The 26,486-nt window shown below is 40.9% G+C and overlaps 1 protein-coding gene across 2 annotated transcripts in view; it reads left to right on the top strand.

Annotated features, from left to right (window-relative positions):
* Positions 1–25,447, top strand: part of KATNAL1 (katanin catalytic subunit A1 like 1) — a 39,989-nt gene extending 14,542 nt beyond the window's left edge. For both annotated transcript variants that reach the window (XM_063394748.1, XM_063394746.1), the window contains exons 3-11: positions 1,854–2,014; positions 3,976–4,144; positions 10,814–10,938; positions 11,443–11,548; positions 16,100–16,258; positions 17,138–17,264; positions 18,200–18,334; positions 20,660–20,786; positions 22,249–25,447. In XM_063394748.1, coding sequence (XP_063250818.1) covers positions 1,854–2,014; positions 3,976–4,144; positions 10,814–10,938; positions 11,443–11,548; positions 16,100–16,258; positions 17,138–17,264; positions 18,200–18,334; positions 20,660–20,786; positions 22,249–22,447 — 1,308 coding nt within the window. In that variant the 3' untranslated portion in view covers positions 22,448–25,447. The remainder of the gene's footprint in view (positions 1–1,853; positions 2,015–3,975; positions 4,145–10,813; positions 10,939–11,442; positions 11,549–16,099; positions 16,259–17,137; positions 17,265–18,199; positions 18,335–20,659; positions 20,787–22,248) is intronic.
* The last annotated feature ends 1,039 nt before the right edge of the window (positions 25,448–26,486 follow it).

The raw sequence follows: 26,486 nt of genomic DNA, 5'->3' as shown, positions 1-26,486 counted from the left end.
CAGCTCAGTCAACTTCATGGTTGTGATGCTGTGTTTTTTGGCCCATGTCTGGCCTGTTTCTCAACTTCAAGGAAGTCTTTCTGCACATCTTTCATCTTTAGTTAGTTTCTTTAAGGCCTCTAGGAGTTTATGGGTCGTTTTCCTTTGTGGTCTACAACTTGAGGATTCCTTGTTGGTTGATTTGCCAGGTATTGACTAAGAAATAGGGTTTGAATTTCAGAGTTTGATCTGCTCAGGTCTGGCTAAGAGGTGGCTGGCTGATGTTAGTCTGTTTTCGTCTTCCAAAGCATCGAATGGTCACTTTCCCTCAGTTTTCAGATACCATCCTCTTGCTGGTCCAGTGAGGTGAATGACAGCACACTGGCTGTGCTAGAAAACTGTTCTCCACCAATTTCTCTGCATGCCTTGGAAGGCTGATAGAAGGAATCCTGTCAGTACTCTTGGAGCACTGGAGTAGGAAGTGGCTGTCTCTTGTGGAATGGTGCCCTGGGGGATTTATGCTGTATCATTCCTTTGTACTTCACAGCGGCTGTCTGGCTGGATTTGTTTTTGGACAGGAGGGATGTGTGTAAAGACAGTTTGAAGGAACCAAGTTAGTAATCAATCACATTTGTAACTCAGCTGGAAGCTCTCACATTGAAGAATGTGTCCACTGATTGTGTGATGGGAAAGCAAAGAGAGCAGGAATAGTCTTGCCTGAGCTGGATGTCTTGTGTCTTTGGAAAGATACAGTTACTCCATCTGGAATGAGCAAGAAGGCTACTTTGCCCTGTAAAATGATCAAGATCTTCCCGTACTTAAGGCTGGTTTTGTACAGGTGTTCATAAAGCTTCTGGTAAAGTAAATGCAGTGTTTCAAGATCTGTGCAGGGCCTTGGGGATTTGCTCTTCTCTTTCCCTCTGTCCATACCAGTATCTTGCTGATGACAGTCACATATATTAATAAAATCACGGTGGAAACTCTCAAGCTGGAAGGAACTCATAAGGATCATTGATCATTGATCCAACTCCCTTCTCCTAATGAAAACCAAACCACATGAGCATCAAGAACTCCTTGAACTCTGGCAGACTTTGTTCCATGACTACTTTAATGGGGAGTCTCTTCCAGTGACTGACCACCCTCTCAGTGAAGAACCTAATGTCCAATCTGAACTTGCCCTGATGCAGCTTTATTCCATCTCTTGTGTTCTATCTCTGGTCCCTAGGGAGAGCAGCTCCCTCTCCGCTGCCTGCCTTGAGGAAGTTGTAGACCACTGTGAGGTTCACTCCTCAGCCTTTTCTTCTCCAAGCTGAATAAGCCAAGTGACCTCAGCTGCTCCTCATAAGTCTTGCCCTTGCCCTTTCACCATCTTAGTTGCTCTCCATTGGACACACACTAATGTTATGCTCCTCACAGAGTTCATTTTGTAATACTTTATTTTAATGATTTGGCCGGTTTTATACCTAGGACATCAGAGACTGTAATCAGAGATCTTTTATGCCAGAATAGTAGCAAATTACTATAAATCTGCCAACAACACCCTTCCTAGTATGAGAGTATGTGTGCAGACATGTCAACATGCACACATAAAACCAAGCATCAGCACATGTTACGGAAGAGTGATCACTGCATTAGCAATCATGTCTGGTTGGGACATTAACAACCAGGAAAATGAACTCAACAGAGATTCAGTTGTTTATGCTGCTGTTAAAGGTCTATTATCAGCCTGATAGGTCTGGGGTTTGTGAATAGGAAGACTTGGACGTCCCTGCCTTCAAGGTTAGACTATGATCGTGAGGTACTTTCTATGTTTGTTTGGTTCTTTTTAAAGTTTGAATTGTAACAATTTTAAAATAACTTACATATTTCTCAAGGTCCGACAAGAATTAGTTGAAGAATATGAACAAGTTAAGAGCATTGTCAACACTTTAGAGAGTTTTAAAATGGACAGACCTCCAGATATCTCTGTATCCTGTCTAGATGAACCTTTCAGAGATCCAGCTGTTTGGCCTCCTCCTGTTCCAGCTGAACACAGGTAAGAAGAGGCTCAGACAGTGGTTGGAATAAAGGTGGATCACCATAATTTTATATTTGTTTTTGAATGCTTTTGTAACATGATAATCACATTTAATTTATACATTTATTACATTCAATTTAGTCACTTGTAATAAAAAGTAAATCTAATTCATTGAGAAAAAAGTATTTAAACAACAGTCAGATTTATTTCTAACATTCCAAAGAGAGTCACTCCTTTATTCTGGTAGGAGTAACTAAGTTCCTGGAACTAGAGTCTGCTGCAGAGGTAAGTGAGCTTTTTGGTGACAGCTGATGTTCTGATGTGCAAGGAGAAAACTTTTCCATTTCAGTTTATTTGAGCAAAAGAATTAATTGATGACTGAGGAGTCTGTAAGTAGCAGAACCTGAAGGATCTTGAAAGACATGGTGGTTAGAAATCACTGCCTAGCTACAGATAATTCAACCTGTATTTAATCCGTTGGTTAGTTTAATTGCTAAACATGTTCTGTTACACATGGTACATCTCTTCTGTAACCATATTTAAAATAACTTCAGTTAGCTAATAGATTTCTTAAAATAGATGCTTGTGCATTTTCTAAAATCCCTATTTTCAATCTAACAGAGCTGGCTGGAAACAGATTCAGTTTACAGACAAAAATAACATTTATCATGCCAATATTTTTCTAACTTAAGAGCACAGACTTTTAACTTGTGTATACTCACATAAGCAAAAGGAGCAAAGTAAAATGAGAGATCTTGGTTAAGGGAAAGAAATGCCACGTTTATTTATAACTTTCTGTGCTTGATGATTATGAAAAAGATCTTTGCTTTTCAAAAAAAAAAAAACACCCTAAAAATATAAGCGTAAAATTATATTAATGCTGATTACTTTTGTGAATAGTAGAAATAACTCAGATTTTCTATGCTAATGTCTTGTAAAGTTCAAGATGTATTTATTCTTGTATTTTCCTCAGTGGTAAAGCCTCCTGAACTATCGTTCATCTGCTTCTTTTAAGCTGAAATGTAAATCTTCTGCAAATAAGTAAGGAAACTTAGGCATTCTTCTAGGCTGTTCTATGCGTAAATTTGAAGAAAATGCATGAAAAGCAAAATGTTGCCCTTGTATCCAGCAGTGTGTTTAAGAATGTACTCAATTTAAAGCATATTCCAGGAAAATGCTTTTGGGGTTAACGAATGCTGAGTTACTCAAAAAAAGAAGCAGTACAAGATTCAACTGTGGAGATTTATTAAATTTGGGTGACATTCCTAGCTGTTTATTTTAGTTCTGTATTTTAAATTCAATCCCTAAAGAAAAATTACAATGACGCTTTTTCTTAAAACCAAATTCTTTCTCCTCATTCTACTGCTCAGTACTCTTTGACTTTGTGGGTGATGTACACAAATATAAGTGGTTGCAGTTCGACTCTGCTTTTGCTTTCAAGGCAATTTTTATGTTTTGACATTTTCACACAGGGGAATGAAGTCAGAGGTAGGCGGATTGTTTAAAATCCTCCCTCTTGTTTTGGGGCCTGTCAAAGCCTTTAACCATCTCTTTTTTTTTTATTTCTCTATTTTAAAATAAATTGATTTTACCAAGAATGTCATCTGTTTGTGTAGAATTTGTGCATGTGAATGTAGCCCAATATAATCTCCTGGTTTGGAGTCAGAGGAATATTCAATTTGAAGACTTTTCCTAAGTTGTTTGCTCTTTTGTTACATGGGTGTCAGTTTGTTGTAAGACTGATTAGGAGTATGGATCTGATAATGTTGTTAATTTTTTCTTTTGTGTTTTTTCTTCTTACTTTGGGTATCAGACAGAACTAGAAATACGGTTTTAGATTTGCAGATAAAGGGAAATAAGGCTCAGGGTCTTGGCAGCTTTAGTAATAATGTACTAAGGCAACTTAGAATCCTTCCTTCTTAATGTTGCTCTTTTTTTCGCTGTTTTTAGCATGTTTTTGTTGTGGTTGCTGTTGTTAGGGCTCCACCTCAGATAAAACGTCCCAACCGAGATGGGAAATCTGTGAAGAAAGACTCCCCAGGACTTCAGCCCCGCGGGCCAGCGGGCAGAGCACACGTGGTGTCCAAGGGGGAGAAACCTTCAGGCGGCCGCGAGAGGGAATCCAGAGTCAGAGGAAGAGATGACAAGGTAACAAGTGGGAAGGAACTTGGCAGGGAGGTGTTGAGATGCAGCAGGTGGCAAAGGGAAGCAATCTTCCCTAATAAAAAGTCACAATAATCCCGTGGGGGAAAACTTAGTGCTTTCTTTTCCCCTATGAGCAAAGTGTATATCATGGTGATATTTATTAATAATTAAACCAAATTAAGAAAAGTTCTGTCATGTTTGCTCTGTCTTGGTGTAAGATTTTTTTTGAGGGAGGGAAGCATAGTGTTGTGTTGCTGAGGGTTTTTATTCTTTGAGTGAAGACCATGGGCTTGTCTCTGATCTCTAAGTGTCATTCAGGCATAAAGTCTCTTCTCCTCCTTTTCCCTCATGTTTGATGTTTGGTTGTTTTTTTCTTAAAGGAATCCAATACAGGGCTTTTGTAAAGATATTAATGTAAAAAGTACAAAAGTGAGACCAATGCCCTTCCCTAGACTTGAAGCATTACTAACGGAGTTCCACAGCACCATTGCCTCTGCCATACCATAGTATAATTTGGGCATGTCTAGGAGTTCAGAACAGTTCCATAAATGCATTGATGATAGGTAAATCTGTGCCAGATTATTTGAAGTTACATATTTGACAATTGCATGAGGGAAAAGTATTAAAAGCATACTCCAAGCAACTTTCATTTTCTCTGGCTTGTGAAAAGCTTTTGTATTTATTATAGTGTTTAAAAAGAAGCTTCTTGGAACTGTTTTGTTTTAAAAGTAAAAGCAATAAATTAAACCAGACTAATTTGGAGATACTTTCTTCTGAAGATCCATGAAAAAGAAGCAGTGCTGAAGTGAAAGAAAAGAAGAAACAGTGATTCACTATAAAGTGGTGATGTCAAAACCAGGACTGTTTTGTGGCTGGAAAAATGACAGTGTGCACGTCACTGTTTTTGAGACACTTGTGTTTTTAAATCTAACTGTGGAACTAGTGCCAGGAACCCAAGGCCTCTGTGGTGTTAATTATACAAGTTGAGACTGTACTGAAGTGGCATTACTTTTCTGATAGACAAAGATAAAAATCATGCCTTCCTATGGGGGCAGACAGTATTGTACAGATCTTGAGAGATGAGTAAGAAAATATTTAGGCCAGTTTTCTTCCAAAATTTGGTTAGTTCCTTTGTGACCTTTCTGTTGCACTTCTTGACATCTTAGGAATAACTCAAAGATATGCTTTTTTTCCATCATAAATTGTTTTTTTGATACACAGGAAAAGTATTAAGTAATCCTAGCCCTTATTACCATCAGAAGGTAGGGCCAGGCACATTTTCAGCAGTGCCACTGAGTGACTATACAGATCAAGCATTTTAGAAATCTCTCTACTCTGGATCAGTAAGATTTAAAATAACAAGTGTGCCTCCTGCAAGCTATAAAAATCTCATGAAGATCTGTGAAATTATTGAAAGTTTTGCCAGCTATATGGGGAATTGGAGTCATGGTGTGTGACAGGTTCACCAGATGTGCTTGTGTAAGGCAGCCTTCAAAGTCTTAGCTCTAATGAGGGTGAACTCTGCTCTCCAAGCTTTCCGGTGATGAGCATTACAGGGCTTTACTATAAGGAGCCTACAACAACATGACTTGTATAATACTTGTCTCTGGGAATAATGTGATTAGCAATACTACTGCTGTGAGGTGCAGGAAAAGTCATGAAGGTGTTCCATTTAATATGGTACATTTTAAACACTGCTCTTATCTGAATAAATTGGTCACTAGGTGGCAGAAGGAAAATATGTCTACTCCTCAAAAAATTCTAGTATGTGGCTCTTGTATTCCCCTTTGTCTAGCTCCTTGGTGGTTATTCTAGTTCCTTTGTCTGGGGTATGTGACTGAAAATCACCCCAGGTTGCAAATCCTTATGTTCTATACAATGGTTCTTGTAAGGGATCCATGATTTGCCTTTCAGAAAGATTTTGAAAGAAAGAAGAAGTGGCCAGGTGTGGGAAGTAGAAGAAGCTAATACAACTTCCTATATTTTTTCTCATAGGCATGAAAATAGGCTTACCTTAGTTTACAAGTGTTTGTTCTTCAGTTTCTGAGTTTGAAGCATCAAGCAGCTTTCCTCTGTAGCCTGGTATTTCGAATCAGAGAGATTCGGTAACTCATCATGATCAGTTAAAAATAATAGGGCAAACCTGAAGCTTTAAATTAAGTAAACAGGTATCTTTTCTCCCACTAAATATTTCAGCTTTGTAGTTTCTGGGTTTGGGTGCTAGGATAGGACTACTTAGAACATGTAATGAGCTATCCATTTCCTAAGATGTTGACTGCAGTGTAATATGTTGCATGCTGTCCTGGCCATAATACCACAATGTAATGCATATCTTTTTTCAAGGTAAATGTAAGTATAGTAGGTCTATTTTAGAAATGCTCTGCCTCACTTGAAACAAATGCCTTCTTTCACTGTTTCTCCTCTCTTGACCATAACATCTTTTCATTCTGACAGTAACCATCTTGGGATAAGTCATTTTAACCTGACTATGCCAATGAAATTATCTTTTTTAGTGCTGTATAAAATAATTTTGAACTAAACCCACCAGATTGTGTCTATCCACTAAATCCTTATGTGTCCTTTTCTTTTTTCCTAAAATACTGCTTTCAAGGTTTTTTTTCCTTCTTAGTGCCACTGGAAATTATTAGGTTTGTTCTCATGGTACCTTCTGCTGGAACATTATCAGGAGTTTTAGCTTCTGTCTAATAGTTCAGTTTAAAGAGGCAGCATGAATGCTACCAGTATGTCTTTCACAAATTGCATAATACCATACCTAAGTACTAGAACACTTTTTTAGGAATACCCTTTAGATTATTTTAGACTGTCAGTGGATAAGAACAGTAAATATTATGAAGGATACAAAACAGCCATGGGCTGCACACCCATATTAGTGAATATTAACATCAATTAAGGTATGACTTAAAAAACTAAATTATTTTTGATTGATTATCCTCCTGTGCATCACCAACTGTGACATGAGATAAGATAGTTGCATTTAGGTGAAAGCACAGACCTCCATGCAATGGGAGTAGAAGACTGCATAATCTCCATCTGAAAACACTGAAAGAACTGTTAGGTGAAATTGCAGGGCTGGGAGCACATTTTTACAGTAAAATTTACTTAGTCTGGTGCTGTCTCATGTGAATGGTGAGTCATGTTGACAATGCCTCTACTGAGAAGGGGAAAGGAAAAGTGATCCAGGCAACTGGTGTTGTTAATTTTAATGTTTTACAACAAATTTAGAGTGGATGAAAAGCTAAAGACTTGGAACTAATTGAAAAGTGGAATAGATTGAACTATGGTTTCTTAAGCAAGGATGTTGCCTCTGCCAGGACTTTCTTTAGAGTTCTAGTTAATGTCTTATAGAAAGAAGTTAATCTACCCAGATACCACATGGGAAGCAATTTGTTAATTGTGTGGTGTAGAGGAATTGTAAAGTGGGATTAGGCAGCAAGAGGAAAGTAAACAAGCGGTACTGAAAGGAGAATTAGCAGTCAACTGGCAAATCATTTTTGACTCTTGTTTTGTATTTAAATTAATATTTTTGTGCCAATTTAACTTGGCACAAGAAAGAGGCATGCACTTACTGAATTTGTTCATGACACCAGGGTGGGAAGCACAGTCACCAGAAGAGGCAAATGAGGCTGTTGCACAGGGAGAATTGGATGACTCTGTGTCAGAGTCATGGAAATGGGATAATGTTCAGCGGTGCAGAGCAGCAGGCTGTGTTCTTGGACACTATAACAAGAATTTCTGCTAGAAGCTGGGAGCTCAGCGGTAGAGTAGCAGACGGATTTGGCTGTATCAGCAGAAACCAGATCAGGCTGAACTTCCATTTGGCACATTAGCTTTTCCTGGTGGTGATGGGAAGGGCTGGCTACTGGGGTGAGGCATAGTCAGGTACCACCTTTGGCTTTGGCAGGGAGGGGTGGAAAGTGCATGTGGCAGTTGTTCTCTGGCATTTGTATGCAGTGGAAAGAACCTGCAGGAAAGCAAGGTGTCTTCAGAGTCCATTTCTGGCCATTACAGCCCTCAGGTTTATTCTATGTTAATAATCTGCTGAGGTTCCTTAAAGGGGGCAGTATGATAATGGATAATGGCGGTGTGCTATAGATGTGAATGTAAATAAAATCCCTGAATGTTGAGGTGTTGCCAGCAGAGAGAAGAGATACCTGTGCCATCATAGGAGGATCTCGTGAGAAAACAGCTGGAATATTTTGTGTACAGCTGTGTTCAAGAAAGATAAGTTAACATTAGGAGGGAGAGAAAAAAAAACAACACTGCCGAAGTGCATGGGTAATTATGTTCAGCTTATGTTCCAAAAGGAGAACTGCTTGGTTTGGTAAATGAAGGGAGAGCACAAGCCTGATGCAAGTATATCAGTGTGGTGGACACACCAAGGAGTGAACTGCTGAAACTAATGCAGAAACTTAGCACAAGAGTAGAAATAACATCAGTTTTGGAAACAAGGTTTTTGTTACAGTGTGTTAGTGCAGGTCTAATAGCTCTTCCTGATGAAAAGGACAGCTGATTTCTAAATGTTTAAAACAGATATGGGTTGCCTGAAATGATGAGATGGGATTGCCAGGGGTGGGAGTAGACTTTTGCAGCCCTGTATACCTATCTGTTATACCTTCTTAGAGAGAAGCCATCACAGAACTTTATTTAAAGCTGTTTTGTGAAAGTAATACCCAAAGAGATGACTGGAAAAATTATGCTTACTCCTGCTGCCTAGTTTCAGGTGACATCTTTTAAAAATCATTATTTCTAGTCTGTGCTCACTTATCTGCTGAGAATTGCAGGTTGGACCAATTTGGGACCAGCATTAATAATCTTATTACTTGTGAAAACTACTGCTGCTTTAAATCTTGGTTTAATTCAGCAACTCGGGGCAAAAAAAAGAAAAAAGAAAAAAACCCCAAACAAACAAAAAAAACCAACAACAATAATTCAGTGTCACTACAATGACAGCCGAGGTGATGCTGAGAGCACGTCTGCCCGCTGGCCGCCCTCCTCCATCGTTCCACTGGCGACGCGTGCCGCAGCGCAGGAGAACCAGCGGTCCCTGGCACGGCACGTCCCGCAGGAGCGGGGCCGGGATCGGGGCCGTGCTGCCGCCCCGCGGCCGCGCCGGGGCTGCCGAAGCCCTCCCGGCCCCGCCGAAGCCCCGCCGGCCCCGGGCCTCCCTTGCCCTTTGGTTTGTGTCCGCTCGGCCGGGCTGAGCTGCGCACTCCGCCCGCCGGGCTCGGGGCTGCCGGGGCTGCCGGGGCTTCCCGTGCCCCAGCGTGCTGCAGCCGACCGCCCTCCTGGTCTTGCTCTTTAGCTCCTGCCTTAACTCGGGAAAAAACAAAACCCAACCGCAACAAGATAAACCAACTGTTCTGTGATGTGCATGAAAAATTTTTCTACTAAGCAGGCCAGTCGATTGCAGAACAAGAGGAGTATGTAACAAACAGCAAATACCTTTCATTTCATTGTTTTCTTTTTTTTCCTTTTTCTTTTTTCTTTTTTCCCAATGGTTACATTTGGATTCCATTTTATCTCTCCTGAAATCTTGGAAACTCCACAGGCTTTCACTGTTTCCTTTTTACATCAGGCCACTACATTTTTTACACCAGCTTTTTGCTTAAACACCACTCTGAGCTTCGTTTCCATTGCAAAAAGCTGAGCTAGGAGTACTAAACAACACAAGAGTTCACTTGGAAGCAAGAAATAAAAGTAGTGGGAAGATAAACTATTCTCTCACTAGTAGTCTTGGGCAAACGGCAACTGGGGAGGGGTGTAATTGCTACTTTTTTGTTTTTCCACTGCGAGGTTATTTGTGTGTCTCCAGCTGCCTCTCAACCCGCCCTCGTCTAGGATGCTTTTGTCCAGCCAGCTGGGATTCTTTAACGTGCTGCTGATAGTGTTTAGAAGCTGAGTTAAGAGTCCTAAAGTAGCTCCCTACTCAGCCCCCTCCGTTAAACCAGTGCAGCTGCTTTTCAGGCACACCGAATGCTGGGAGGGGAAGCGATTTCCTTCAGAACTGAGAGACGAGGAGCGTGAGCCCTGATGCTTCGAAGGGAAAATGTTGCTTCACCCTCATAAGCTGAACGGCACGGAATGTGGAAGTGTTAACCAGAAACTCTGGGTCGTTTGGGCAGAGGCAGAGTGTGGCTTTGTCACCGACGTAGCATTGGCGTGCTGCAGAAATTATTGTAGTCTAAGAAGCCTGGATGTCTTTGGAGCTTCTTTAGGGCTTTTGGTGCAGCCCTTAAATAAATACGACCTTTTAAAAGCATTTTAATTGTTTATGAAGCTGGCCTGTGAATGAGAGGTGAGACATAGATCGTTTGTAGTTGAGGAAAGCAGATATTGCTGGGAAAAAAGGCTTTAACAAAATGAGAGGAGAGAATCTTGGTTTTCCTCCATCAAAGACAGGGCATATGACCGCTTCCCTGTTCCTTTTCGTTGATGATAGTGTCAGATGTTTACTTCTGACAGGTAGGGTGGCAAGTGTAGCATCTTCAAAATATGCTTTGGGTGCTCTGCTCTTCAGCTAGGACTTAATGTAGCATTAAGTCATGACACAGCCACCTTTGTGAGGCTGTTCCTGCATTCATGCCTTTGGTTGGCCAGGAGGTGTGTCAGTTGTGTAATATTCTTATGAGCCTGTATTATTTTCACTTCTAGGGAAAGAAAATACCCCAGGAATTTGGTGATGGGGAAGTTCCAAAATTTGATGGAGCAGGTTACGACAAAGACCTGATTGAAGCTCTTGAAAGAGACATTGTATCAAGGAATCCAAGCATTCATTGGTATGAGGATTTTCTCAATTCAAGTGTTTTTGCTAGTGTGGAAAAGGAAAGAAATTACCCATCTTCAAACTCCTAAAATAGGGAGACAACATGATCTTCTACAGATAGGCAAAAATGAATATTTTGCTTTAACAGTTTATTAATATGATTAAAGTTGAGCTTTTGTTGCTAATTGATATTATGTGCAGTGCATCCACTACAGGTACTGCTGAAATGAATGTACACTCCAGAGATCTTTAAAGATACTTCTTTGGTGTTCACATTGTCCAAAACAATTTTTAATTAAGCAGCTCTGGGTAATTTGAGTTGAAAATAATTTTTTCCCCGTCTTCCAGAAGTGGATTCAATTTTAGGTCACAGTATGATAGGAGTGCTCTCATGAGGCATATGCTTGCATGCTGAAAGAAGTGGTACTAAGCAAAAAGCTTTTCTATTTCTCTTGTATAAAAATAGAAGAAATATAGTTGTATGAGAATCTTACACAAGTTTCTTCATCTTCCACAGGGATGACATAGCAGATTTGGAAGAAGCTAAGAAATTATTAAGAGAAGCTGTTGTTCTTCCAATGTGGATGCCTGATTTTTTCAAAGGGATCAGAAGACCTTGGAAGGTGAGAATTTATGTGGCATTTTAGTAAATGATAACCTGTAGCTATGTGTGTCTCCTTCTGTGACATGTGGATGCCTGTAGAAAAGGCTAAAAAGGTAAATGGGAAAGATCATGAATTTGTTTATTAAATCCTCTCATAATGATTCATGTAAAAGGCACTGAAAGAAACAGCTGAAAGTGTACCTGGCCCTTAGAGTAAACAGTATTTTCTGTTTATTTACTCACTTCTAGCTTGCTGATATTATAATACTTTCTATATGCCAGCCTGTAGATGTGAGCACACAGATTATATTGACCAAAGCAAAAATGTTTAGACATAATAGGCAGCTCTACATAGGCTTATGGTGTCCAGTTGTTGTCACTTCTCAGAAGAAAACAGTCCTTGGGCTGTTTTTTCCCAAATATTTCAACTGTCTCTCACTCAGACTGCAAACTGCAGCTTAGATGGTACAAGGAAGCAAGGAAAGAAGGGGCCAGTCTGGTGACAGCTTTGCAGTTACATTTGCAGCTGGGCATAATTGCAGCTGGAGTGAGAAATTCAGAGTAGGAGAAGGAGTTGCCAGCAGGGCAACAGGAAAGATATAGGACTGAATGAGATTGATAGACCAGAAGTGAGGCCAATCTGGGCCTTGCTTAGAGCAAAAGGAAGAGGAGGGAGGAGACTGGCAAGCATTTCTGTAAACAGCAAACAAAATTATCTTGCTTCTGATGTGGAGTGGATTGACACTTGTTTGAGGAATAACTAGTCACAATACAAGGCCTTTTTGGTTACAGAGAAGCATTACTGGGGAAAAGAGATTTGCAAATTGTCTGCTATTTTGAGTGTGGAAGGCAGTGGCATGTGGAGGGAATGCTGTGTACGTGAGAAGTTTCCTGTTTAGTGCGCTGGTTCAGCAACGTGTATCCGATCTTGCACTACTAACACTTGTTCTGTCTTCTCCTGATTGGTCCTTGTGCTTCCCTGGCTTATGCTTAGGTCAGACCCAGCAGGAGCTGGGAGATTGCTGCTTGAGAGCTGTTCACAGAGGTTTGAATGACTTGCAGGGGGGCAGCCCAAACATATAGTCAGTGCAAACCAAGCCCTAGGCTATCGGGCCTTTGGAGTCAGAGTGCTCATGGTCAGTACCAGTGGCCTTGTGGTTAACTTTAGGGTTAACTGAGCTACCATCTTGGACAGAGCCTAGATGTTGTGGGTTACACATGCAGGGTGAGATTTTAGTGTATTTTGGACAGCTGAATCTCTTTCTTTTCTTCCTGGCTTAGAGGAAGTTGATCCATACTCTTATTATAGACTATGAGGGCCCCATCTGTCTAGTGTTCAAAATCTTCTAATGGAGTAAAGATCTGCTCTGCTTTTTTTTTTCACCTGTTAGCATGCATAGAGGATGTAGTGGCCATCTGTCTTTTAGGCAGGTATCTCAGCAGACTGCAGAAAATGTGAAAAATGCCACTGGCCTTGTCTCCAAGTGTTGTGGCAGTGGATAAAGGAGAAACAGCTTGGTCCTTTAAAGAGTTACAATCTCCATCTCTTTGCATGAGGAAACCTTTTCCTACTGAGCAGTGTCACCTCTGAAAACCAGGTGGTTGTAGACATGGAAAAGATTGTAAGATCATTTCCTTTCCTCAGTCTGAAATGCAAATTGATTTCTGACAAGGCTATGAAGAGTCTTCATTGTTAGCCTTTTCCCTGGTGGCTTGTGAAGCTGTAACTCTCATGAATTTATTTTTCACACAGAACAGCATGTATTTTCCCTACTGTTGACCTCTGACTGTGCTGTAAGGATGAGAAGTATTGAAGGGAAGGCTGTTTCTTGCAGTAATCAGTGTAGCAGCAGGCATTTGTTGAGCCTAGGAATTCAGGACAATAATTCAGGGAAAAAGGCAGCCGAAGCTGGTTTTGGATGTTCAGACTCCCCTGAGAATAATTCCCAAGACAGCCCTCACAGTTTGTGCCTGTATTCAGAGGACTGTGCCTTGTCTGAAGGAGCCAGCTGTCTTCCCTGATTCAACACAGGTGCTGTGTAGTTGCAGCCACGGGTTTCAGAGTGTCCATGGGTTTGTTTTTTCTGTTTCTCTGAACTGTTTTGTGCCAAGAAAGCCTGGTTGCTCACTGTGCTTCCCACTGCTCTGCTAGTGATTGTTACAACAACAAGAAGTAACCCTGCAGTGATTTCATCAAAACACTTGCTCCCTGCAGTGCATTTCAGCTTCTTATTGGAATACTTTGGATTAACATAGCCTTAGAGGAAGAATAAAGAAGTCTTTGTGTTTGTCAAGGATTTTAAATAGTAAGTGGCAGCCTCCTGGTTTGCAGAAAGAGTAACTTGATCCTATGTGTTTCTGTTTGCAGCCATACACGTCTTGTTTTGTTGCCAACTCAAGTTCTTCTTTTTGTTTTTTTTTAACTGATATTTCTATTGTCTCTGTCCCCAGAGAGCTTAATTTTCCCCTGGCTTTACACCTGGTGTGGTGCTTAGCACCTGTGTTATGCATGTATAATGCCACCAGTATCACATGCAAGGTAACACTTCCCATAATACTTAGCAGGAGGTGCAAAGCCATGGATGGGCTTCAGTTTTGCTAGTGTACAGCATGTGTACCTGAAGCCAGGATTTGACCTTCCAGAATAATGGAGAGTTTAACCAATATCTCAAAAATGTCATTACTTCCCTGTATCCTGCACTAAACACAGTTTCTCAAACACATGCGTTGAATGTGATTTGAATTGAGGTGAAGCTTTTTTAAAAATATTAAATGAACACCTTTGAAGCTCAGAGACTGCCTCTGACCTGCATATTACAGACTGAGTAATTTTCACCCAGTCACTCCAGGGTTGTACTTGCAATATTGTTGTAATATCAGTATAACTGTGCAGCATCTCAAATCGGAATGTCTGAGTGTTCATGGGGAGAGAAACGAGCCCATTTATTTTTTATGCTTGCTGCTCTGGAGCTGAGGAAACCTTGAGCAGCCTGAGGAGTGACTTTGGAATGTTAGCTGCAGAGATGGCATGTGAACATTTCTGACTTAATTTACCGATGAATGTATGTTGAGCTTGCATTAGCTAAGTATTAAATGGCAATAAAGGTATTAAGAGTTAATGGAAAATGGAGTACAGAGAGGCTATTGCTTTTGAATGGTACATTTTTGAATAATTGCATTCCCGGTTGATTTGTTTTTATAGATCTCTTCCATGTCATTCTTTGTGCTTTTTGAAGTAAATTTTTGTGAGGAACAGATGAAATCTAATTTGCTATATGGCTTGCATTTAACAGTTATTTTATTGCTATGGCATTTTATGTAAGTTATTAATTGCGAAGGACATTATGATGTGCAATTCCAACTCTAGCTAATTTGATTACCCTTGCAATACAGTACAATTTTAGGAAACTCTTGTTAGCATGTAATAAGATCTCACAATTGGGAGGGGAAAAAACACCCCAAGTTGCTTGACCACTACATTTTCACTGATTTACTTAAAATCACAAGGTCCTATACTCATACTCTGCAGAACAGGGAACAATGTTTTGTCCTTGTCCAGCGCTGCTGCTTAAAGGGTTGGAAAGACTACCCATAAAGATGGCTGTATTTAGTAGCATTATCAAGAGTGATTAACCCATCTCAGTGATACAATCTTAACATGGGTTCTGAGAGCACTGTGTGTAAAGCCAAAACCCTGTTTGTGTAATGATGGGTAAATGTGCTGAGCTGCAGACATGTGTGCTTCTTTCTTTCAGAGACCACAGATGGAAAGATAGTCAGATAATGTGGATACCAACCTGGGACTTAACTATTGTTCCTAATTTAAAGCTTTCTGAATATTCACTGAAGTTCAGATTAGGCTTTTGTGGGGCTAAGCAGTAGTCCACATGAGCCACAGTTGCTTATCTGTAAAATATGAATAGCAGTGCAGTCCAGTCATCCAACAGCATGATGAGGATGGTGTTTCATCCAGGAATTGCAATGATGCAGTAGTGTGGTCATAGGAACATTGAGACTGGGAGATTAAGCAAAAAACAAGCTGATGTATTCAGTGAATGCTCTCATGCAAATGTAAACATCAACCAGATTCATACAGATTGTCAGGATATTTTAGGAAAAATGTTTTTCTGTAGAAAATTTTTCTACTGAGGGAACACAACTGTGTATTTTGATTTCTGCGAAACTTTCTCATGAAGGGGCCTTTGTTCCAAAAAATTAATTTACTATCTTCATCTGCCTATGCAGCCCCCTGTGATCTGGGAAAGGCCTAAGTTCAAGTCTAGACTCTGATTCTGAGCAAGGCTATAAATCTCTTGTCCATTTCCTAGGTGTTAGGTGCAAGCAACAGTTACTGGCTTTTGAACTTCTGACTCCAGTGAAATGGTAAGAAGAAATGGCAGAACACTTCCACACTGTACTTGAAAGCAGGATGTTTATCTTCTGTTTTCCACTGATGAGAATTATGTTATTAATTTAAATCCAGATCTTGGCTCATATTGAGATGTTGTGTGAGTAACAATGGCAAAGTTTTCCTAATTTGTTGTTCATTATCTTTGTTCTCACCTTTCAGGGTGTGCTGATGGTTGGTCCTCCTGGCACTGGCAAAACAATGCTAGCAAAAGCTGTTGCTACAGAATGTGGGACAACATTCTTCAATGTGTCTTCCTCTACGCTGACATCTAAATACAGAGGCGAGTCTGAGAAGCTGGTCCGCCTCTTGTTTGAAATGGTATGTCCTCAGTGATGTGATCTGGGGCTCATGAAGGTGAGAAAGGACTTGCTTTCCTGCCCTTCCAGTAGCATGCTTTCCTGCCCTTCCAGTAGTATGTTGCAGGCATGGAGTTCACTGAACTGACACCCCCTCAACCAATTAGAAAAACATAATTTCTGGGTTTCCACATATGGTATGTTATTGAGGATTAAGAATGAAATGGTTCATCACCCATGTTTAGGATAGCATTTTCCAGACTAAATAGAGAGTTGTGGCCTCATCAGAAACTCAGTACTCGTTTGGTTGTGGGATAACAATCCTATATGAAGTAGATTTGAAATTGGAAGGGGTTTGGAACAGTTATTCCAAACTAGAAGCAATACATGCTTTAGTTCTGTTTTTGTTCTGAATGATGGTCACAAGCCTCTCAGTGAAGCTGTGGGTGCAGTCCATCATGCAGGGTGTGTGAAGGACATGTCCATGTGGACTATACCTCTGGGACCCTCACTGCACTCCTGTAATACTCGCAGGTAAAACCTGAGTCTCTTGAGATTGCTGAGCTCCCTTCTGACCCTTATGCTTAACTCTCACCAGCCCCAAACCTGGGCATGAAAACTGCCTATACTGTGTCAAGAAGACTATTCTATTGTGGTAGTGTTTCTTTTCCCCTTTTCAATGTCATTTTCCGGGAAAGCCAATAAACACTGACCCAAGGAGTACAATTTAATGTATATAAACCTCAGCATAAGACAGTTTGCAAATCAAGGTCTTGAATTCCTTCTTTGTGACAGTCAGGGAAGATATGTATGCAGTATGTCTAGCAGGGCTGGATTGTGGTCTGATGAGGGCCTGTTCTTGCTGAGCAGCCTTAATAATGATGTTTTCCTTTGAATAAAGGCACGGTTTTATGCACCAACAACAATCTTCATTGATGAGATAGATTCCATCTGCAGCCGCAGGGGCACGTCCGACGAACACGAGGCCAGTCGCAGAGTCAAGTCAGAGCTGCTTGTGCAAATGGATGGTAACAAGGGCTTAGGTCTGGCTTTGGGGCTGGGATGCTGTTTCTTTACAGGTGGGAACGTAAGAACTTGAGCCATCTGGAAAACCTGGCTTTATGGATAAGAGAAAAATGAGGCAGAACTTGAGTGTATTTTTGGAATGTTCAACAACAGATAGCTGAAAAGGGTGTTCTGCTTTATTTTTTCTAAAATGGATATTTTTAGGGTGACTTGAAAGCACATATTAAAGAGACACAGACTCCAGAGGGAAGCAGATAATGGAGATTTGTACAGTTTAATGCAGGTATTAAATTTGTATTCAGTTTAAACAAAATTCTGTCCTTTGCTAGAGTCTCCAACTGTGAAACCCCATTGTGAGATCTGTTTTTCCTGTATTCTGTGGTGGCAGCTAATATTACCCTTTTAACTCTGATGTAGTACCTGTTTTGTGCAGTTGCGCACAACAGGCATGACCATCTGAGGAATATTGTATGGTGTAGAGGTTTGATAGCCACCTTTATATTGCAGCTGTCATAAACTGCTGTACAAGCTACTATTTAAAATGTTCTCAAATTTGCAGGTTCATTGTGGTAAGCTCAGGATAGGAAAGCTTTTGATCTCTTTGCAGTCCTCACTTGGTAAGCTGAGTGACTCCTGTTTCTTCTATGACCAGACTCGACAGAGATAGCACTGCCCTTGGGACTGGCAGGGCTACAGTCACATATGGCTGTGTTATTAGCACTGTCAAAGAAAGCCCTCCCCTGACTCAGCAAAATAAAGAACTGTCTCTCTTTCTGTGATAAGGATAGTCTTGTGAAATCTAGCTCTGGGAAGTTTGGAAAGGGACACAGGACTATAGCGAGCTGTTGCTTAGCTTTGTCTGTGCAGTGCTTCGCAGCAAGCATCCCAATCAATAAGAGCTCTGGAGTAAAATTGCTCTGAACTGTTGTGCTTGCAGGGGTAGGTGGTGCTCTGGAAAATGATGACCCTTCCAAGATGGTTATGGTATTGTCTGCTACAAATTTTCCCTGGGATATTGACGAAGCTCTCCGACGGAGACTGGAGAAGAGGATTTATATACCTTTGCCCACAGGTATGTTTGATAAGACCATTTTCCTTTCCACTGTTTACAAGATGAGTTTAGGATTACTGCAGGACTGTTGAGGTTGTGAGGAATCCTGATGGTTTTGTGATGAGCAGTGTAATTTGGGGGTTAATCATTTGTCTGGATCGTTTTATTTTTAAAGAAAGTGAGAAAAAGAGAAATACTGCTTGCTTGGGGGCTGAAAAACAAAGAGCTGTGGCATTTCATTGCAAGCCATTGATGGGTTCTTATATTTTGAAAGAGAGTTAGTTTTAATGAGCCTGGAATTATTTTAAATGTTTAACAGTCAGTCCTTGAGTGATCATCAAAGGCAGCCTTTGGACATGTTCACAAATATTGCAAATGCACTCCATGCCCTTGCAGACAAATGGAAAGAAGTGAATCCATGAATTTTCACTTACAGGCTTAGTTCATTGCAAATCACTGCTTGCTTGCCTTTATTACTGTGCTTCCAGTCACTCAGAATGCAGCAGGCTGATTGCTTTCCTGCCCTAAGACATCTCAGCTTGTATTGTCTTTCCTAGCTGTCATTCACCTGTCCTATTAATTTTGAGATTCCTATCACTTGAAGTTTGGATGGCTCCGTTTCTTCTTGGTACCGTGCACGCTTCATCTCCCTGCATGAGCACTCACAATAACAAGATGCATGTCTGTGGTGACAGTGCTTGTGATTGAGTTTAGCAGGTCTAAGGACACTTAATAGTTCTACAGCTTATCTTTGCAGCTTACAGGCAGTAACAGCTCCTAATAGGATGCCTGTCTTTATGACCAATTAGTTTAAAATCCTATCAGCTCTTCCTCTTGTTTCTAATTAAACCAGATTGTTTTTTAACACAGTGTATTACACCCTGGACAACATAGGAGATGTGATCTGGTTTTATTCCCAGTCTTAGTTTCTGTTGTATCTATTCTGCAAGTAAGAATGTTGTGCTACTCTGGGCCAGTCTGAGTGATGCATTTATAGCTGTGCTGTGTGATTTGACATAGTCAGGCATTTTAACTGAAAAAGTAGTCTGGTAGCATATATACACCTGTATATTGTGGAATTTGATGCAAGCATATATTCTGTAGTGTTTCATTTTCAAAATACTGCACAGACTTGCTTAGCCCCACAGCAACAATTAGAAGAATGTTCTCTGATGCAGGATACTCTCTGCAGGTATGCTGTGTTTACATTGTGCTCTCTAAATAATAAATCCCCATTCTATAGCTAGTGCCAGTTATGTGTGATGGATAACTCTGTGCTCTTGACAGTTCTGCAAAGCACACAAAGCCAGCAGCTCTAGACAAGCTTTCTGTTTTCTTTTGTATTTCTCCTTCCCTAAAACTTAAAAAAATAGGGACATCAATGAATAAAACATAATGTGTTTCGTTGGACATTTCTATAACACTTTTAGCCTTTCCTACTGCTGCTTCTTCTGTTGTGGTTGTCCTTTTTTGTAGGTCATAAAAATTGATCACTTGGAGAGTAAAGATGCTGAGCTGGTGTATTTTGCCTGTGCAGTGAAAGCCAGGAAACCAGTCATCCTCTTCTTTCCCACCCTCGTGCAGAGTAACACAGAGGCCTAAGCTGTCAAATGTGAATTCCCTCTTACAAGCTTAGGCTGCTTGACATATGTACCCAAATGCACATATGCACATGCCCTCTGCAAGAGAAATGGTTAATTGACTGTGTAAGTGCTCATTTACACAGCTGGTTATCACTGTGTGCACACTGCATCTGGGTAGGAAAGTGGGATACCAGGATGTTTGTATCAAAAATATATTAATATATGTTTATTATATTTGTGTGTCTGTTTTCTATCAGGCTTCAGCTGATTTCTTGGGTCCCAACTGAATAAACTGCTTAAACATATGCTTAAAGTTCAGCCTGTTGTTAAGGGGTTTGTGCTGTCTGAAGTTCTTTTAATAGAATCCTTACTGTAGTTCTAATGAAACTCTATGAATAATATGCAGTCAAACTCTTGAATAGGGAGTGGATCCAAAGGGATGTGAGAAGAAACAGAAATTTTTAGGATTGTGCTTTTGTGCCCTTGAGTAATATGTGACCAAGTGCTTTATCACCTGAGACATAACAGACATTTTTAATGACAGATCACTTTGACAAATATCTCTCAACCATGCTGTTTTAATATACTTCATTTAACCAAGTTCTTTACTGTATTTGATTGCACACTTCACTATGACTTGTTCTCTCTCTTTTCTTGTATTGAAGTCTGTTGTTCATACTTTTCGCTGAAAAATCTAAGTTGTGTTTATATCTTTTTTAATGTAACTCTTGCCAGTCTTCAAACAAATATTTTTACTTTCTAGCAAAAGGCAGAGCAGAACTACTTAAGATTAATCTTCGGGAAGTAGAACTAGATCCTGATATCAGCCTTGAAGAAATTGCTGAGAAGATTGAAGGCTACTCTGGTGCTGACATCACTAATGTTTGCAGGTATCTTACTGCCCTTAATTTGCAAATATAATTGCATGGAAAGTCATCATTTGCATTATATGATAAAAGGCAATACCCACTACAGCTGAAGCCATGCTTGCAGTGTCTGTGTTTGAGGCCCGGATCTATTTACTGTGTTCGTGTATTACTGTCATGTGGAATGGTCCAAAGACCATGGAGTCTTTCTGTGGGATGTGGTTTTCTTGGATCTGAAGTGAAAAAAATTATCTGAGGAAATCTCATGTTACAATTGGCTGCATTTACTGTAGTTGTGTGTATTTGTTAATGTAGTGCAAACTAGATTTTTTTTTGTAAACCCATTAGTTTAAAAGCTAGAATTCCATAATCAAAAAAATTCCTTTCATGGAATACTTCTTTGCGGCTTCTGTATGCTGGATGTTTGGACAGCCCCAAGTGCAGCAAAGTCTTGGTGTCTACCTGAATCTTCTAGGTGTAAGGGGGATATAGATTATAATATTAGTATTTCATTTATTTCCATCCTGTTCCCACAATTTGTTTCATTTTTGGCATATCAGTCTTTTTTGGTGAAGGATAGGTATTTGAAGAAACTTATCTGAAGGAAGTCTATGTCCCTTAAGAATCCCGTCAGGAGAAACTGATCCTGTAAGAGCATGGCTTGGGAATCTTTTTTTATTCTCCCACGCTGCCTTTCTGAAAATGTGAAATCACTCCATGGATTTGAAAGCTCACTGTGTGTCATGTAGTATTGAAATTACCTGTTCTCCCTAAGGCTTGTGTTATCCCTTGCTGGGAAAAACCTGGGGAAAGAGAAAATGTAATTTCAGACTGCCTATGGGCCACAGTGTGAGAAAATGACTAATGTTCTTCAAGCCGATGGGCCAGGCTGGCAGGATCTGAGCTGGGGAGGAGTCACAGAGCAGGCAGAGCATGAGGAGCCACAGGCACTGATGGCCTCAGCACTGCAGGGCCCCAGGATGCTGTGTCTGATGCTTCCTGCTCTGCCCTTTGCACATCCAGGTGCTATGGGCGAGCAGGCAGCCAAGCTGGGCTGCACTCTTAGCCCTTGCTGACTGTCCTTTGGGGCTATGCTGCAGGGAGAAAGCTGAAGTCTAAAAGGAATGCGATGTAAAAATCCAGACTACTTTAAAAAAAAAGTCTTTGAATTCTCCCACCCTGCCCTTTTCTGCTCTAAAGTTGTAAAATTTCATCTCCATGAATCATTGTAAAAGGTTTTCAGTTTTATAGTTTTAATTATCTCTGCACATTTACCATATGCTTAAATGGGTTTTGGTGCCAGTGCATTCTTTATGTTGAATTAATGTAGTGATCTTGGAACATGGAAGCTACGAAAGATGTGAACTGCATCTTCTATGGTAAATAAATGCTCTCTTAAGTGTTCCTGCCAGTGGTTTCTAGCAAGAGCACACAATCAGCACATTGTGCTAGCAATTAGCTCCCATGCATTGTCCTGTATTTCCAGGGATGCATCTTTAATGGCAATGAGAAGACGTATTAATGGCTTAACTCCAGAAGAGATTCGTGCACTTTCTAAAGAAGAACTTCAGATGCCGGTTACCAAGGGGGACTTTGAGCTGGCTCTGAAGAAAATCTCCAAATCTGTTTCTGCTGCAGACCTGGAGAAGTATGAAAAATGGATGGCGGAGTTTGGATCTGCTTAATCTCAGTGACAGCTTTCCTTTGCTGGAGTTTTATGGTTTTTGTTGTTCTCACTTTCAAAATGAGTTAGAAATCTTTTTAAAGGTTTAATAAAAGGTCTGTCTCATCCCTCATCCCACCCCTTTCTGGTGACAGGATCTTTTGAGCTATTTGCCTTTAAAGGGAATGAGCACAATAATGAGCTGATATTGTAAAAGATATTTTATCTCTGAAGTAGAAAAATAAGACAAACAGGAAGGGAAAAAATAATACTTCTGAGTCTTTTTATTTTTCAAATGAGGAGCAGTGTTACTTGACTTCCTCCTAGTCGATTTTCATGGCTGGAGTCAATAAATCAGCTGGGGGATGTGACTCCAGAGGAACAGACAAGGGCTTGCTGTACCCCCTGCTCTTAAGTGCTGCTTCTGCCTCTCTTGAATGTGGCATCCAAGTTGTTATTCTTTCTCTTTGTGCTCGGGTATTCAGAGCAAAGCCTGTGGATTAATTGGCATTACATAGAGGAAATGAGACATGGGCCTGACTCTCCTCTCATGTACACCATTTGGAATTGATGTCACTTCAGACTGTTATCAGTGTTACCTGCAATGACTTCTGATGGAAATGAGAGGGAAAGAAAAAGGCATGGATTGTTCTCAGTCTGGTTTATGCTTGTTCTTTGAACATAGTTTGAACCTGTTTGATCAGTAGGCACTTTGACTTAGGTTGTAACTTGCACTTTTAAGCTTATATATCATCTTGTGCTTTGTCTGTGCTATCTAAATGTAATTGTCATTACTATTATTATTATTATTATTTTAGTACTAAGAGTTTAATACATTAAAGACACTTAATATCAAGGCTGTATTTAAAACAAAAGATCGTCCTGAAAACAAGCGGCTGTGAATTTCCACTTCTGATTAGATATGAACTTTTTCCTAGCATTACTAGGCAATGGGACTTGTACCTATTTATGTCGTAGAACTGTTCATGCTTAATTTTTTTTGATGAAGATTTCTTAAAAATGTATGAACATTACTGGTTTAGTAATATTTAAAAATAATCTGTATGACCTCAATTATGTTCTTAACTGTTTCTTCCCTTCCCTCATACAAGTGCAGTGATGAGAAGGGTTCTAGAGTCTAACATGAGAAATCCTCTCTGGAGTATACCTGTCACACTGACTATATGAGCTTTTCACAGACTCAGCCTGTGAGTCTGGCATAGGAAGGTTTCCTCTGGTAGGAATGTGAAGGAGTTGTCAAACAACCAGATTTACAGAGAAATATGCAAGCTCTCAAGTTTTTGGTGATATTGTGAGCTAGGCCTTAAGTATCTTGGTGGATGTGAATTGCCCTGCAGCTCGGTAGGTATTCAACCCTTCAGCTCTCTGCTGAGACTCCTAGTGGCACAGGCACATGTGATGAACTGGAGTAAGAAACACACAACATCTCTTATTGAATGGGAATAGATCCTTATTTGCTCCTTTTGTTAGTCCTCGGAAGTTCCCAATAATGTCAGTAATTCAGCACACTGGTCTCCTGGGCCATGACATGTTAACCACTAAGGCAAAAACTTTAAATCATGTACTTAGTTTGCTCAGCAAAGTGGTAAAATCACCGTCCCTAGAAGTGTTTAAAAAATGTGTAGATGTGGCACTTGGGGACATGGTTTAGTATTGAACATGTCAGTGCTGGGTTAATGGCCAGGTTTAATGATCTGAAAGGTCTTTTCCAGCCTTAATGATTTTATAATTCCTCCTGGGGAATAACTGGTCCTTTATAGAAAGAAAGCTCTGAAAATATTGCTGTGGACTGTCATTTCTTCCTTATGAAGCTGTAGGCTGCCACACTTGTTCTTTGTTTGCTTGTTTGTTTGTTTGACTGCAGTAGAAATTAGTAAAGCAACACAAATCTTTTGGGGCCAATGCCAGATTAGCACTACAGGGTCTCTCACTAAAAAGGCCATGTCTGCCCAAGGAGCTTAGTCTACACAAGCAAGATGTGGAGGGAAGTTGACATCAGTGCCAGTAACAACCCTACTCAGCTGCCCAAGAGCAGTGCTGGGATTCAGCGGTTGCTGCTTAGTAGGGTCTAAATACCAGTTTGCTCAGTTCCACATTGCAAGCAGCGGTGACCTTCCTGCTGATGAAAGCACAGCACTTGGTGAAAATGTCAGTCCTTAGCTCTTTGATGAACCTTCTACCTTAAGGCATTAAACTTCCCTCTTGGCAGTTAAGCAAAATTCACTGTACTGGGCATTCCCTTTAGTAGGAATTATTCAGGGGCTGCAGTCTTTTTCTCTAAAGGTCATGGTTTCTACCCCAGAAATGTTTTAACTGTACAGGTCCATTCATCCTTTACAGCTGCAGAACAGAAAAGTGGAAGTTTTCAGGCAGTAGATGTTTGTGATGTTGTGCCCAGCATTACTGCTGTGAGTTGGGCCCTGCTGCTTCAGGCACCCCAGAAGACCGAGACCATCCCTTCCCTCTGCGGCCTTTGAGGAAGGGGAGCTGTCCTTGCATGCTGACCCTTTCCTCTTTACCAAGTCCTGCTGGCACACCCACCTAGATGGGCTTGGAGACTGGACTTTTAATTCCAGGGGAGCCAGCACTGGATGCAGCAAGGAGCAACCCAGGAAGGAAGGGCAGCCAACACTGGCAGCAGCTCACGGCCCAAAGGATGAGCTTACTGCCCAAAGTAAGACCAGTTCAGGTCCCACTGGTGGAAACCCTTTTGTAGGGGTACTGGATTCCTTGGAGAGCAATGTACAAGCATGTCACAGCCTGCTGCAATACTGTTCAATCTGTTTGTGTATGGAGATCATCCACACACGTGGGGATATGCACACACAATAGGTGGTGCTTCAGGAGTTGTACCTAGATTACATAAAAAACATGTTTTAGAGCTGTGTTTACATGTTTTCTAAACATCTGTGAAGGCCCTCTTGGGTGGCACTGTTAATTTTTGTATGACACGTGATCTGGTTGTATGAAGTAATAAATGTGTGCTGGAGTCTGTCTCGCCGAGCGGGGCTGTGAGTCTTTGCTGCTAACTAGTTCCAAAGGCTGCCATATGATGTGGATCTCTTCGGTGTGTCAGGGTGCTCTTTCACCAAAGTCCTGCATGGAGAGCAGTTGAAGCAGACTCTGGGGTTTTTGGATAAAGCTGTCAGGAATGCTTTCTCTCTAAATTGGCCTTTTGTTGCCACAAGCTGTAAAATGGAGAATACTCCAATACCCAGCACATGGAAGGGAGGGTAGGGGAGAGCAGAGGCCCCAGCAGATGTTCAATGTTAGCACCTGATTCAGACCTCACAGAGCTAGGCAGCCTTTTTTATTACATGCCCCTGGGCTGGAAGTATAATCAGGCTCCAGAGAAGCTGTATCATCAGCCGCCTGCTAACCAGGAGACTTTGAAGAGCAAAACTTCTATTAGGAAGGAGCTTTCAAACTTGGAAAGAGACCCTGTGTCTCCTGGGACTGAGTTGATTATTTGAATTTTCTCACTAACTTCCTTATGAAATAATGGAGTTTCCAGTGTTTCATAATGCTTCGAACATGAAAGAGCAAGCAAGGGAAATACTGATCAGGGGATTTCAAGAGAGGTCAAATCTTTGCATAGAAAGTTCAGCTCACCCCAGTTTAAAAGAGACTGAAATAGCAAAGGTGCATTGACTTGTTCTGATCATGGGAAAGATGAAAGACCTTGTGTGTTGTAAAGAAGTCCCCCATCAAATGAGCAAAGACTTCATGGTACAATCCAGGCAGGAAGAGGTGAAAGCAGATGAAGAAAATGTGATTTTTTTTTTTTAATCTGTTATTGGAATAAGCCACTCTCAATCAGACTGTGAATTGAGATGTTTTTTCAGAGCTGTAGTGACAAATGAGTATGTGATGAACACACAGGTGGGTGACACTGTGCTGCCGGGGAGCAGGCAGGGAGCCTGGGAGTCTAGAGGAGCAAAGTGGGTGTCAGCAGCACGGCAGCAGCTGAGCCCCCTGTGTGTGAGCTGTCCACCAGGCAGCACTGGCGTGCAGTGTGGAGCCAAGATGGACAAGAGCAG

The sequence above is a fragment of the Prinia subflava genome, chromosome 3 (genome assembly GCF_021018805.1).
Source record: "Prinia subflava isolate CZ2003 ecotype Zambia chromosome 3, Cam_Psub_1.2, whole genome shotgun sequence".
NCBI classification, from domain to species: domain Eukaryota; kingdom Metazoa; phylum Chordata; class Aves; order Passeriformes; family Cisticolidae; genus Prinia; species Prinia subflava.
The sequence above is the reverse complement of the archived record's forward strand: the minus strand, read 5'-3'. Positions and strand labels throughout refer to the sequence as shown.